General features: G+C 49.1%; 1 protein-coding gene across 2 annotated transcripts in view; it reads right to left on the bottom strand.

The window, feature by feature from the left end:
- Positions 1–123: 123 nt before the first annotated feature.
- The window catches only part of LOC111258790 (nose resistant to fluoxetine protein 6), a 17,335-nt gene continuing 5,125 nt past the window's right edge, over positions 124–12,333 (bottom strand). For both annotated transcript variants that reach the window (XM_022830320.2, XM_022830321.2), the window contains exons 2-5: positions 3,325–3,509; positions 2,636–2,747; positions 1,455–2,421; positions 124–1,257 (exon numbers count right to left, since the gene is read on the bottom strand). In XM_022830320.2, the coding sequence (XP_022686055.1) occupies positions 678–1,257; positions 1,455–2,421; positions 2,636–2,747; positions 3,325–3,509 (1,844 nt within the window). In that variant the 3' untranslated portion in view covers positions 124–677. The remainder of the gene's footprint in view (positions 1,258–1,454; positions 2,422–2,635; positions 2,748–3,324; positions 3,510–12,333) is intronic.

Below are 12,333 nucleotides of genomic sequence, written 5' to 3'. Positions count from 1 at the left end.
CTTCTTTGCTTCCTTTTCTTTTCATCGTTTAAATTCCTTTAATTGGCCGGATAGCACTGGTTGTGGTAGAGGCGAAATTATCTACGGTTCGTCGTTACTGTCTTATTTATGTGCTTCGATATGTATATATATATATATATATATATATATATATTGATAAATAATACTATGAAATTTAACTCTTTAGATTATATCACAGATTATCAGAGTCCGATGCTCCTGGCAATGTTGCGCCAACGAGTTTGAGACCATCAAGTCGGTGGTCGAGCGACACTTGCAAGCGTTATGAGCGATACGCCCGCACGGGACGAGATCGTTCTACGGAGTAAAAGTCATAAAATGTTTGCATCGCTGTTCGTCATCGGTAGCTTCTACAGTAGGACTGGTATTGACAATTTCTATATTTTTCAACTCCCTAATGCAGCAGTTTGCCGTCTGTCGCCACCCCTGCTGTACCTTGTCACCTATCGTACCTTCTTCTTGCTCTGCATTACTTGGGTCCCCTTTAGTGTGGGCATTTCCTCGTCCAACATAAAGTATTGGGAGAATGGTAAAATAATTTTAGGATGCTAAATAGTATATCTTTCTGCATATGGAGGGCTATTGTCGAGGCGCGTCCCGCTTTCGTTCAGGATCCACCGCACGTCCGTCCTTGTTCTCTGGCTGGAGCTGGTTAACTACTTGCGGAAAAAGAGCACGCGTTCGATGCCAATTAGTGGCGACTCGAATAACAACGACATGACAAACGAAAACGAGTAGGTAACGACGATGTTACCTAGGGCGAAATAGGTCAACAGTGATGGAGAATAATCGAAGACGCTCTCCCGTGATCCATAAAAAATTGCCATGATTACGGGATGAATGATGTACGCGCTGTAGGTAAGCCTGCTGAAGGGGACAAATCCTTTCCATGATAGGATCGAATTGACGAAGCCTCCATGACCGGACAGGCAGGCCAAGACGATCCAAGTCAAGCCAACAGACCACAGAGTTCTTGAGCAGGCGCCGTACAGAGCTGCAATAGCTACAGGAGGCAAAGACACGCCGGTATTGGCATTCCACATGGCATAGAGAACTACCAACATGCCAGTTACGGTGCCAATCCAACCGAGGATTGTCGTGCGTCGGCTGAATTGCAATCGCCCATTACTCTGGTGAATCACGTAACCGGTCACCATACCAACAAGGTAGGGGCCGATCCGGCAATACGGCTTGATGTAAACATTTGAAGAATATCCATTTAAAAGCTCGAGAGGACTGAAATCAGAAAAGTTGAAATGACTAATTAGATTCAGACGAGATGAGCTTATTGCTATCGATGAGGCTTTTTATGCTCAGATACAGCTAATGGCGAGAATGGCTAGTATATGTATCCACGCATCACACTATGGCATCGACTGCTAAATAAAGTATTATCTATATGTTGGATACGTTTGTTCTCTTCTAACACTTACACAATGTTGGAGATGTACGGCATCGCCGGGTAACTGTTTACCGCAATGATGATAGCAGTTGCAGCGATCGATGCCAGTCCCAAGAACGTAATTAGCAAGAGGCCGAACGTGCGGTTCTTGTATAGCACCAGCAGAATGATCGGCGAGATAATATAGAATTGCATGTCGACCGCCGAGAACCACGTATGATTCAAGCACATTTGAGGTGTATTGATGAAGTTTTGCAAATAGAGTGCATTAATCCACCAGTTCTTCTGACACGTCATATCATATGTTGAAATTGATTCTGCCCATCGGGGTCCTCCACCGATGTACGGCAGAACATTGGCACACAATCCGATCACGACCAGCATCAAAGGAGTCATACGCCAATAGCGATGAAAATAAAACATGAAAATATTGATCTTCCCCTCGGTCTGATCCATTTTGCTGAAGGTGACATAGACTACGAGAAGGCCCGAGATGAAAAAAAAGGTGTCTACCGACAGAGTTCCATTAGCGATGCCTTGGCTGATGATGTCAGCAGGAACGACCTTCATAACATCGGCATTACGGTAAGTGACCCACTGCTGGGCAAATGAATAGGAGTGGCCGAAGATGATCCACAGCATGCTCCAGAGACGGAGGCCATGTATCGACGTTATCCCCTCGTTGCTGTTCCCCGTGTTTAAAATCTTCCCACTGTTCTCAAGTACTGAAAATGACATTAACAAACGGCCGATAGCAGACCTGCGGACCTTCACGGGTGCCATGAGGGGGTCGGTTGAGCCTGCGGTTGCTACCACGTCATTGGGCGCACTACACGTGTCTCTGCTGAATTGATAGAACGTGCCAACGCCGGCGAGAGTTACAAAGAATAACACAGCTCCGGTCATCATGATCGCTTTGCGGTCGGCACTGTATGTGCTACCTGTGTCCGAGCAGGAAGTGCTAACCACTTGTGTTCCGACAACGACATCTTTAAGCGCTGCAAATCATCAATAACAGAAGAAATTATTAGCATTTGATCAAAGGACTTGTTCTACAGCATAAGTAAGCACTGGCTTCTTTATCGCTATTTCCCTGCACTGAAGTTAATATGCACGATCACAACGGCGATCGTGGTGCTGGATTGACGCAAACCAATACCAGTTGCGTGGTCCAAATCCAAGGTACGTATTTATATCTAGGTTAACACTCACTCGCTTCGACAAGCCCAGTAATGTCCTCCGGCGAGCAGAGTGAGGGCACACACAGGCCGATACGCGCGATCTGGGCGTCAATTGTCTTTTTCCAGATGATGTCCGGGAGATACTGTAACAAACAGACGGGAATAATGCACAATGTCAGTAATCATTCTTTTAAAGTTGAAAACACTGCCCACATGGACAGTGGTGGCGCAGTGTGACTCATTTTGGTACTGGCGCGCTTCGACAATAACAATGAAGCGTCGCAGACATGGCCGTTAGTTACTTTCAGTAATAGCAGCAGTAGTAATCTACGCTCAGTGTTCACTCTGCGTTGACGAATGATGTTAAACGACTGCCTTTATAATCAGCAGCAGCAGCAGCAGCAGCGACAGCAGCAGCAGCAGCAGCTGAGCGGCAGATGGCTAGTCAGCCAGATTGTGAAAAACGGATCTAGCGGCCTTGCGTCATTAATGCGGTGCGCCGCTTGCTAACGACAACTGGTAGTCCCGATGGGCCCACAAGGTGACAAGATGCGTCTAAGCTGTTGTCGTTGAAGAAGATAAAAACAAATACGCGTGTTATACGACTACTGCTGGAATTGGCTAATGATATAACGATAGCACAAGTATAGCAGGGAGGCCAAAATGATAAGATGAAATAGTACCATTGTAATAGTAACCGTAAAGTTTAGACTTACTTACCGCTGAGCCTTTGTCCGTTACATGGGCCACGTTGAGAGTTGCCATGCAGTATCGGCTAACGAACGGAGGTTGAAAATGTGACTCAATCGGACTAGGCACGGCCTGCAGGCATTCCGAATAGGAACCGAGAAATGAGAAGCCACCCGTCAGGACACCGTTGTCGGGCCGACCCGTCGAGTCGAACACTATAAAGCAAAAGGAAAATCAAGACAATGAAACGAAAAGACGAGGAACTGGTATCGTCAAGAACAGTGGGCGGAGGTTAACCGACATAGCCAACTAGATCGAATAGTAACTGTAACAAGTACTCTTTTACCCTACTGACTCCACGCTATCACATGGCTCGCTCGTATAGTTTACATATGTTGAAACTATCCTTATATTATAATATTGAGGGGGCAACAAAAACGTTTATAGCTATTGTACGGACATTATCTGTAATAGCGCACTTTTTCGCTTTACCAGCGGTTTCCATAACATTCCGGACTATCTATATATAAGCAAAAGTATAACTTCCTTAATTTGAAACGTCCCGGTCAAGCGATGTTTGTACTACCATTATAATTGCTACTGCTGCTGCTGCTGCTGCTGCTGTTGCTACGACGAATGAACACCGAAGTAGTGAGAATTCGAGACGAGGAAATGAAGAAGCGCACCAGCCGTAGCAGCGGTGGCACCGGTCAACTGCGGCTGCCAGGATTACTACTACTACTACTACTACTACAGTTATATGTAGTTAACGCTGGTTTGCAACGATGGCCGAAACGACGGAGGCTGTTTTGGCGGCAACATCGACCATTTCTACATGACGAAGTGGAGCGCATTTGCCGCCATCGTCCCAGATCCATCACGAGGAAAGCAAACGGCAATGGCGATTGTTGCCTTGGTATCACATCAGCGGCGTCAGCGCCAGCCCACCCCAAACGCCACTCTTGCCAGAGAATAAACCAGAAATAAACCAGAAGAAGATGCCCAGTTTTGCTAGAAGGTTATTGATCCGAACGGCTCGAAGAAGACGGAAGCGGCAAAGCAATGGAAAGAATCAAAAGAAATGAGGCGGCCGACTGTTTCAAATAAGTACTAGTAGTGGCGGGGTTAGCACTAGCGGCGAGAGGCAGACAAATAGTAGCAGCAGCAGCAGCAGCACTGCCGAACCGACAAGCCACAGTCATAGTGGAAATTGTTCGGCGTCGTCACAGTTTTTCTAGCAGAAAGACGACGACGACGACGACAATAACAACAACAGCACCGACGCCGCACAAACAGCGACAGCAATGGCGGTGGCCGCTGCCTCGACTGCTACTGCAGCAGCAGCGTCCGTAGGCACTACCGTGTCGGCAGCGGGCGGCCATCGCTGAAAGTGAAAGTGAGACGATGAAATCGATTAGATCGCCAGACTACCATTACTCCAGAGCACTCTCTTCCTTCCCATTCAGCCCCAGCTTACAGAACCCCTTCTCCGTGTGATTCCCGTCCGGTTTGGCCATGGACGGACACGAAATTGGATAAGCGACGTTCTGCACGCGAGACCGTGCGAGTTCCAGAGAAAGCGAGAAAAAAAGAGACAGATTCACATCGTCGCAGCCAGAATGCTTGACTGATAGACAGACAGGCCGACAAACCTGCACACAAATGTATGCCACTGGAATGTAGGCAAATGTCGAATTTCTGCCGATCTGCCGCTTAGCTGCAAATCGAAGCGAACTTTTCTTGGCGTCTTCATCGTCGCCGCCGCGGCGTCCACTTCTTGCGTGCGCATGTCCACTTAATCTGTGCGGTGGTCTGCCCTACAAATTTCGCCCTACACTAAACTGGGTAAAATGTGTGACAGCACCGACTGCAAGTGACGAGTTTGCAATAAGAACGCTCCCCTAACCAGACAGGCACACATACAGGGCCGCTCACACTGACGCATATTTACACAGATAATAGAATTGGTGGTCGATTGAACGTTGTCGTTTCCGACAGGTACGTTATGCTGTCGTCGTCGTTGTTGTTCGGTATATTCGTTGATTTTGTCTGTACAGCGCCAGCTGAGAAGTACAGAGCTAACAACGACGGCAGCCGCTGCTGTAACTCACTTGGGTCGACGTGACTGGCCGCCGAGGTATCGTCCTACGACCAGACGCCCGCCCGAACGCCCGCCCGCCCGCCCGCCCGCTTGCTTGTCTGTGCGTTGCTAAAAGCGACCGAAACATGGGAGCGGCAACGACAGTAACAGCAATAGCTCTGTTTCACGAATCGTAGGAACTCATGTTGAATTGAATTTAATTGCATCTGCTAATGCTGCTGCTGTACTACGAAACAGCCAGCTACTAGTGGCGTCTGTTACTGTTGATATTGGTGTAGGTGTGGATATTAGCGTTAGTGTTGATGCTAGCAGCGCTGACAAGCCAGTGCGCGCGACCGCGTGACGATTTGTTGAAATGAAGGCACGAAGTCAACGACCTCTTCTGCAACAACTGCAGCAAACGATGCAGAAGCCACATGTAGCTTTCGTGTAACAATAGTGGCCCACCAGCCTAGTGCCACTCGGCACTGCTATCACACTAAATGTTAATATAATAGAATGTCAGCAATGGCCAGCAGCGTTTGTCTGTGTATTTGTAATTGAATGGTATACACCGAGGATAAATACGTATTCGTATTATAATAACTATAATACAATCAGCAGTCTGTCTATCAGGACTCTTAGACGTAGCCGGCTTGCTAGAGCAGTTACATATTGCGTTCACTCATCGACGACACCAGGAACAGTAGCATTCTGCGGCGACTTTTAAGCTGAAATTGATTTTATCCTCCCTCGTCAATCCCGGCGCCTCGCCCCACCCCCACCGCCACCATCAGCTCATATCGCATCACTAGGTTTCAAAATCGATCTGGTCACCAAGCCATTTGAACGGATTGACAACTCCACATTGATCGCAAATGGAAACGCGAGAAGAAGCTTTACAGCGTTCGGGGCGCTCCCGTCACCGTGACGCCAAATAATCTGCAGTCTATAGGCCTCACGTGGAGATTGCAATCGCATACTGCCCTTCTTTTTGACGGAATCACAGATTCTTCTGCGAAACCGCACAATGTGCCATTGTGCTCTTTAGCACAATGTTGTACTCTGTGATTCGTACCCTCTCTTTGCCTACTATTCAGTTCTACTTCGGCAACTACCAAAATGCGCACTACACAACAGGCTTAAGTACATAGTTGTCCAAGCTCTGAGCCTGCTTGACGATCTCTTCGCTCTTTCATCACTCTTTGCCCCCTATTCAAAGCACTTCCGAAACTGCATGGGTCATTTGCCTGCTCGCGGTAAGACCCATGATACGTACTCGAAGGTTAGCACGAGGCGAAATCCCCTTCCCGTCTGCCTCCTCCCAAATGCCTCTAGCCTTTACGTTTCATTCTTCGTATTCCTTTCCTCAGAACTCAATGGGTACGAGGTATTGTGCTGCTATTAACCGAGTACACACAGAACACCCCCACAGCCAGGTTCGCCACCATCTTCGTACAATCGAACTTCTATGTGCTGGTATCTCCTAGTATGACCGATATGCTGGCTTCGGCGTCATCTCTTCAAATCTACCGTCTGTCTACCCTCTGCGATTCGCCAATCGCTGGGTGTGCACCTCACAGTGGGACGCTGTGTTTGGTTGTGGAGCTGGTTTATTGTGGGTGATGTCGCTGCGTATATTTGCCTGTATGTATATGGGTGTCTATGCGTGCGTGTGTGTGTGTGTGTGTGTGTGTGTGTGTGTGTGTGTGTGTGTGTGTGTTTGTTTTATGCGTGTGTTTTCAAAGTGAAAGTCACCACAAAGCGGGAGCAATGACCGTCCGCCCGCCCATTCCGCAGCGTTAACCAGCTTTGGCTGAAGTTGCTGCTGAAGTTCTTGTCGTTGTTGTTGTCGACGTCGTTGTTGATAGCGTCGATGGTTGCCGTTCGCACTTCGTGCGTTGCTGGTCTCGGTGGTGCTTCTGCTGCTTTTGCTCTATGTTGGACCTTTTGCCAGTTCGGAAAGCGACGGCTCTGGATTGTAGATCAGCAATAGTCGGCTTTCAAGCAAACGGCTGTTGTCGTTCAGGTTTCGCTTTCTTTCAACAACGATTGCAGTATTGCCGTCGATTGTTGTCGTCGTTAATTACTGCTGTTGCTGCTGGTACAGCTTCGTTTGCAGTGTAGCCCCTTAGCCGTCGTCGGGGTAGTCCCCCAGTCTGACGCCGACCAGTCGGGACCGCCCCGAACCTCATCCATCTGCTCTCTTTTTCTTTGTTCATATAGAAGCGGGCTGCTTGCACGATGGCTAGCGCGCGCAAAGTTGCGCATAGAGTCGTAGTGGCTAGTAAGTATTCGATGTCCACGACGACAACAAGAACGACGACGATGATGATGACGACAAATTGTACCTGAACCGTACCAGCTCGCAGTCCGCCGGTAAGCTCTGGTCCCATTGTAACACTTTGCAGTGTGCGTCAGCATATGTCTATATGTTGAAGTGCAAACGAGAGGCGTTATGTATGACGTTGTGGCACGGCACGACGTAAACTTAAACGTCACAGAGCTATTGCTCTATAGAAAGAATCCCTGCTCACATCTACTTAATCGGTAAGAGCCAACCGCTACCATCACTGCCACCTGTCTATACGTCTGCCCATTTGCTCTTGGTCTGTCTGTTTGTCTATCAGTGTGATGTCTGCAATGCCATATCCGTGAATCACTCTGTCCAAACCAACACAGTCGCCGCTGCCGTAGCTAGGCGTCGGATACTGGCGATGATGGCGGTGACCAGTCGCTACAACACTGTGATTAGTCATAACTGAAGAAGAGAAATTGGCTGGCCGTCATCATGACCGCTGCTCGAACTGCTGCTGCAGCAGCCGCCGCCGCCGCCGCCGCCGCCGTCGTCGTCGTCGTCACTGCCGCAGTTGTGTGGTCTTGATGCTGAAGGTGCGATCCCGTATAAAGCAGCGCCTCCGCCGCGCTTCTATGCGGGGCACCGCTGCGCGCCCCATAAGCGTCTCTATCTACGTGTATGTTTATCTGAGCTCCTGTGTGTTCGTCGCTGTCCGTCTGTGCGTCCGATACACGATGTGCTAGTTGTGCCTGATATCAGACGTAACGTTGTGCCGCCGCTACGACCGGCCGAGTGATTGACGGTAGCTCACAACGCTGCGCGAATCGGCAGAAGAACAAGCGCGCACAAATGATAGAACGCGAGAGAATAAGAAGAACAACAAGCCAAGGTAACCACTTGCTCTACATACCGCGCGCTTACCACGATGGATAAGAAGCTCGATGAACAAGTATAAGTGACTGCAGCACCATCCTTACAGCTACCACAAGTGCTTCTTTTACCCCTAGTGATAGCCATGGCGGCGAGCCAAGATCACTTACAGACACCTCACATGCATCGTTTGCCTTGTCTCACTGCCTCACTGACCAAGTGACAGAATTTTCAAGGAGAAAAATCTATTTCTATTTCTAGCTTGACCATCAGCCATTCAAAGATCATGAATCGGGTGTTTGACGCTGCTGTTCGTTCATATCGTCTGCGCGTATGTATGTCTGAGTGTATATATCTGCGTGTGTTTGCGTACGTGTGGGTCCGCCTTGTCTGGCAGCGGGTGCGGCTCTGACACTGTTCTACACTTTGACCCTGTTGTTCTGCCTTCGGATGAGGTCGCCGTTGTCGACAACGACGCGCATCTACGATGACCCTCCAACATTCTATAAAGACGTTCTGCCGCATCTAACGACACGACGCGACGAGGAACATTGCCAGTAAACGCTTATTGCAAACACTTAGGGCTGGAATTAGCACTATGACCATCACGAACGCCATAATACCGATCGAATTGCTACAGCCCGTATGATTCGCCTAGCAGCCCAGAAGGAATATATGTATGTTGTATGGGCAAAAAATTAACGAAGGAACCTTCATGATTACTGTCATCATTATTACTACTTGCGTTTTGCCTTTTATTTCAGCTTTTCGGTCTCTTTCGAGCGGCTTGCGACCAGCTGTTGATCAGCTGACTAGTTCAAATAGACAAGCTCCCGAAGGGATTAGCACCGATGTTCGTTACTTGATGGTGTTTACGGAAATAGGTATTCAATAAACGATCGACTGTGGCTGCACTTCAGATTAAGCCACAACGCCAGCGTCAACGACGACGAAGACAACAGCGACAATGGCTACCTTGCAGACAAACGCAGCTGATACACACTGCCGCAATTGCAGTCGCGCGAGTTGGCACAGCTATCTTCTCTCGCAAAAGGAAAACGAGGAAAAATGCAAAATATATAATGACACACGCTGGTGCTGCCTATAAAGCCGTTTGGTAGCCTACCACGGGTGCTGAACTGTTCAGGGACTTTTTCTGAATACCCCCTATCCTGTGGACAAGTTCTTTGCTCCCGGAAAAGGAACGAGAAGAACTTCTCGCGAATTGGTTTGTCCCAAAATTCAGAACAATCCCCATTTCTGGAGTCACTGACCGATATTGCTGTTGTCATCTTTGTTGTTGTTGTTGTTGTTGGTGTCGCCGCAACGGTGGGCTGCAGCGACAGCAATAGCGCTGGGGGTAGCGACGGTGTAAACAGCAGCAAATGGCGCGGCGGCTACCGGGAAGGCAGCATTTGGTGCCGCCCGTTAGCGGCAAATCGGCGTCTCGATGAACAGCCCAGTGGCAATCAGCGTGGCAACAGCTCTACTAGCGCGACTAACGTCACCAAGTGCCCGTCGTTGCGGCCATTCAAACCGCTTGCGTTGCCGGCGTCGCCGCCGTCGAGCACCGCGGCCATCAGGAACAGCAGGATTAGTAGTCAGCCGCTCCTTTTGCCGGGTTTGCCGCCGCCGCCGCCGACACAGAAACCCACTGCCTCACTAACGGCGAGCGAAGAGCCCGAACGAATCTGAACGGACTTCGGCGGCGGCGGCGGCGGCGGCGGCGGCAGCAACAGGGAGCACAGCAAAATGCCGTGGCGCCTAAACCGTCGAATCCTTTACACTACACCAAACTATGCATTGCACCGCATCATATTGCGTCGTAGAAGCTACAAAATCAGCCTCGAGCATCAATATAACCACCGGCAGCGGCGATATCCAAATTAGCGTTTCGTTGCCGTTGTCACAGCCATCTCTATCACCACTACGACTACAAGCCACAGTCGCCAACATTATATCTACATTCGCAACAAAAAAACGTAACGAAGAAGATCGTTGGTTACCGGCTATTTATTAGTTGTCACAATTGGCTTACCTGAATGAGACAACCGTCGAAGACCATCGATTCTAACGAATGGAACACGACGACAATAGCAGCAGCAGCAGCAGCGGTGGTAATAGGTCGTGGCAAGGAATTGTCCCGTGCGTGAAAGTCTGCTACAACAGGCGCAGCTCCGTCAGACGGAGTGTCAGTGCGCAGACGATAACTGGAGTTCAGCTTCATTTTTTGTTCCGTTCACGCAGGTTTATATTATTAGAAGTATACATACAATTTATGTAATATGCAGGTAATGTTTTTTGCTTTTGTTTAGGAACAACAGAGCGCAGCTTGATATTTCGGCAACCTGACGAGGTAAGTGGCGATAATTATAATAGAGCGGAACGAATTTACCTAATTTTTTCCATGTTCATTCATGATCACAATGGCCATTTAAGCGGGAAAGCCGCGCTTAGTTGCATACAATAGTTGGTGCAAATGATCCTTAGCGAGCATGGATGATCAGGCACATGTGAGGCAGAGGTACGCCACTTTCTTTCACTGTCGTTCTTCTAACTCCTTTTCCTTCCCATTACCTGCCCCTATTGGCACATTTTGGCTTATGACCACGTTGCATTCTGTGTGGACTACGCAACAGATCGAACCAATCCACGGTACCAGCTCATTCCTTTACAGACTAATCTCGTCAGGGCATCGCTCGTACGATTAGCGAGATATTCACGACGACGGCCGTCATAGCAACTACAATCAACGCTGCAGAGTCCTTCTCCCAAATGAAAATAATGAATATTTGTGCCTTCGTAACGTAAAAATGCTACGTTTTCCCCACACGCTAGAAGTAAGCGATTAGACGCTCTCAAACGCTAATCATTAATTCGAAGTTCATTTCCTTTTTTCCACCCTCGGCCAGTTGATCCACGACGTGAGAATTTGCGAGAGAAGTTCCCGATAAGCTGGCCACACAAACAGCCGGCATAATTCAACAGAATACCCACGACAGAATCAAGTTCCTGCTCGCACACAGGATCTCATCGACAAGGCCAGAAGCGGCTAGCGCTTGTTAGCCTAGTCGTGACCGGGCGTTCAGGCAAATCAACGAGCTGTTTGTAAAGTGAATATTTTAATATGTAGAGGACGACGCACACTCCTTTCTTCTCGTTCCTCCTCCCAGCATCAAGGCAAATCCGCCGTCTCTTTACACAGACTATGAAGCCATGCGGCCGGGGCTAGTCGTCGTGTGGCATCAATCATCCGAGCCCTAACCTTGCTGGTGGCGCCGTGGCGCTGTGCCCCCACCAGATCCAGTGGCTCAGTCACCCATTTGCTTCCATTGGTACTGGTAGCCAGTTTTTTTAGCCCTATTATCGCGTTGGCCTAAGTGGTGGCAGTTTTAGTAAGCTGCTCCTACGGCGCAACAAGTGTCGCCAGCAACAGCTGCAGAAAGTGTCTTCATGTGTGTGCGTGAGTGTATGTGCGTGTGTGTATGGGCGTGTGTGTTGTGCGTGTGCGTGTGAGTGCGTGTATGTGTGAGTGTGGGTGTCTCTGTGTGTCTGTGTGTCTGTGTGTGTGTGTGTGTGTGTGTGTGTGTGTGTGTGTGTGTGTGGGTGGGTGGTGGGTGGGTGGGTGGGTGTATGTATGTGTGTGTGTGTGTGGGTGTGTGTGTTCTTGCGTGCGTGTGTGTGGGTGTCTGTCTGTGTGTGTGTGTGTGTATGTGTGTGTCTCTTGTGTGTGTGTGTGTGTGTGAGTGTGTGGTGAGCGCGCGGACGTTTGGCGCGGTCTACTGGCGGT

This window comes from Varroa jacobsoni, unplaced genomic scaffold (assembly GCF_002532875.2).
Source record: "Varroa jacobsoni isolate VJ856 unplaced genomic scaffold, vjacob_1.0 scaffold_264, whole genome shotgun sequence".
Classification (NCBI taxonomy): Eukaryota; Metazoa; Arthropoda; class Arachnida; order Mesostigmata; family Varroidae; genus Varroa; species Varroa jacobsoni.
This window is presented reverse-complemented; position numbering and strand designations above follow the sequence as displayed.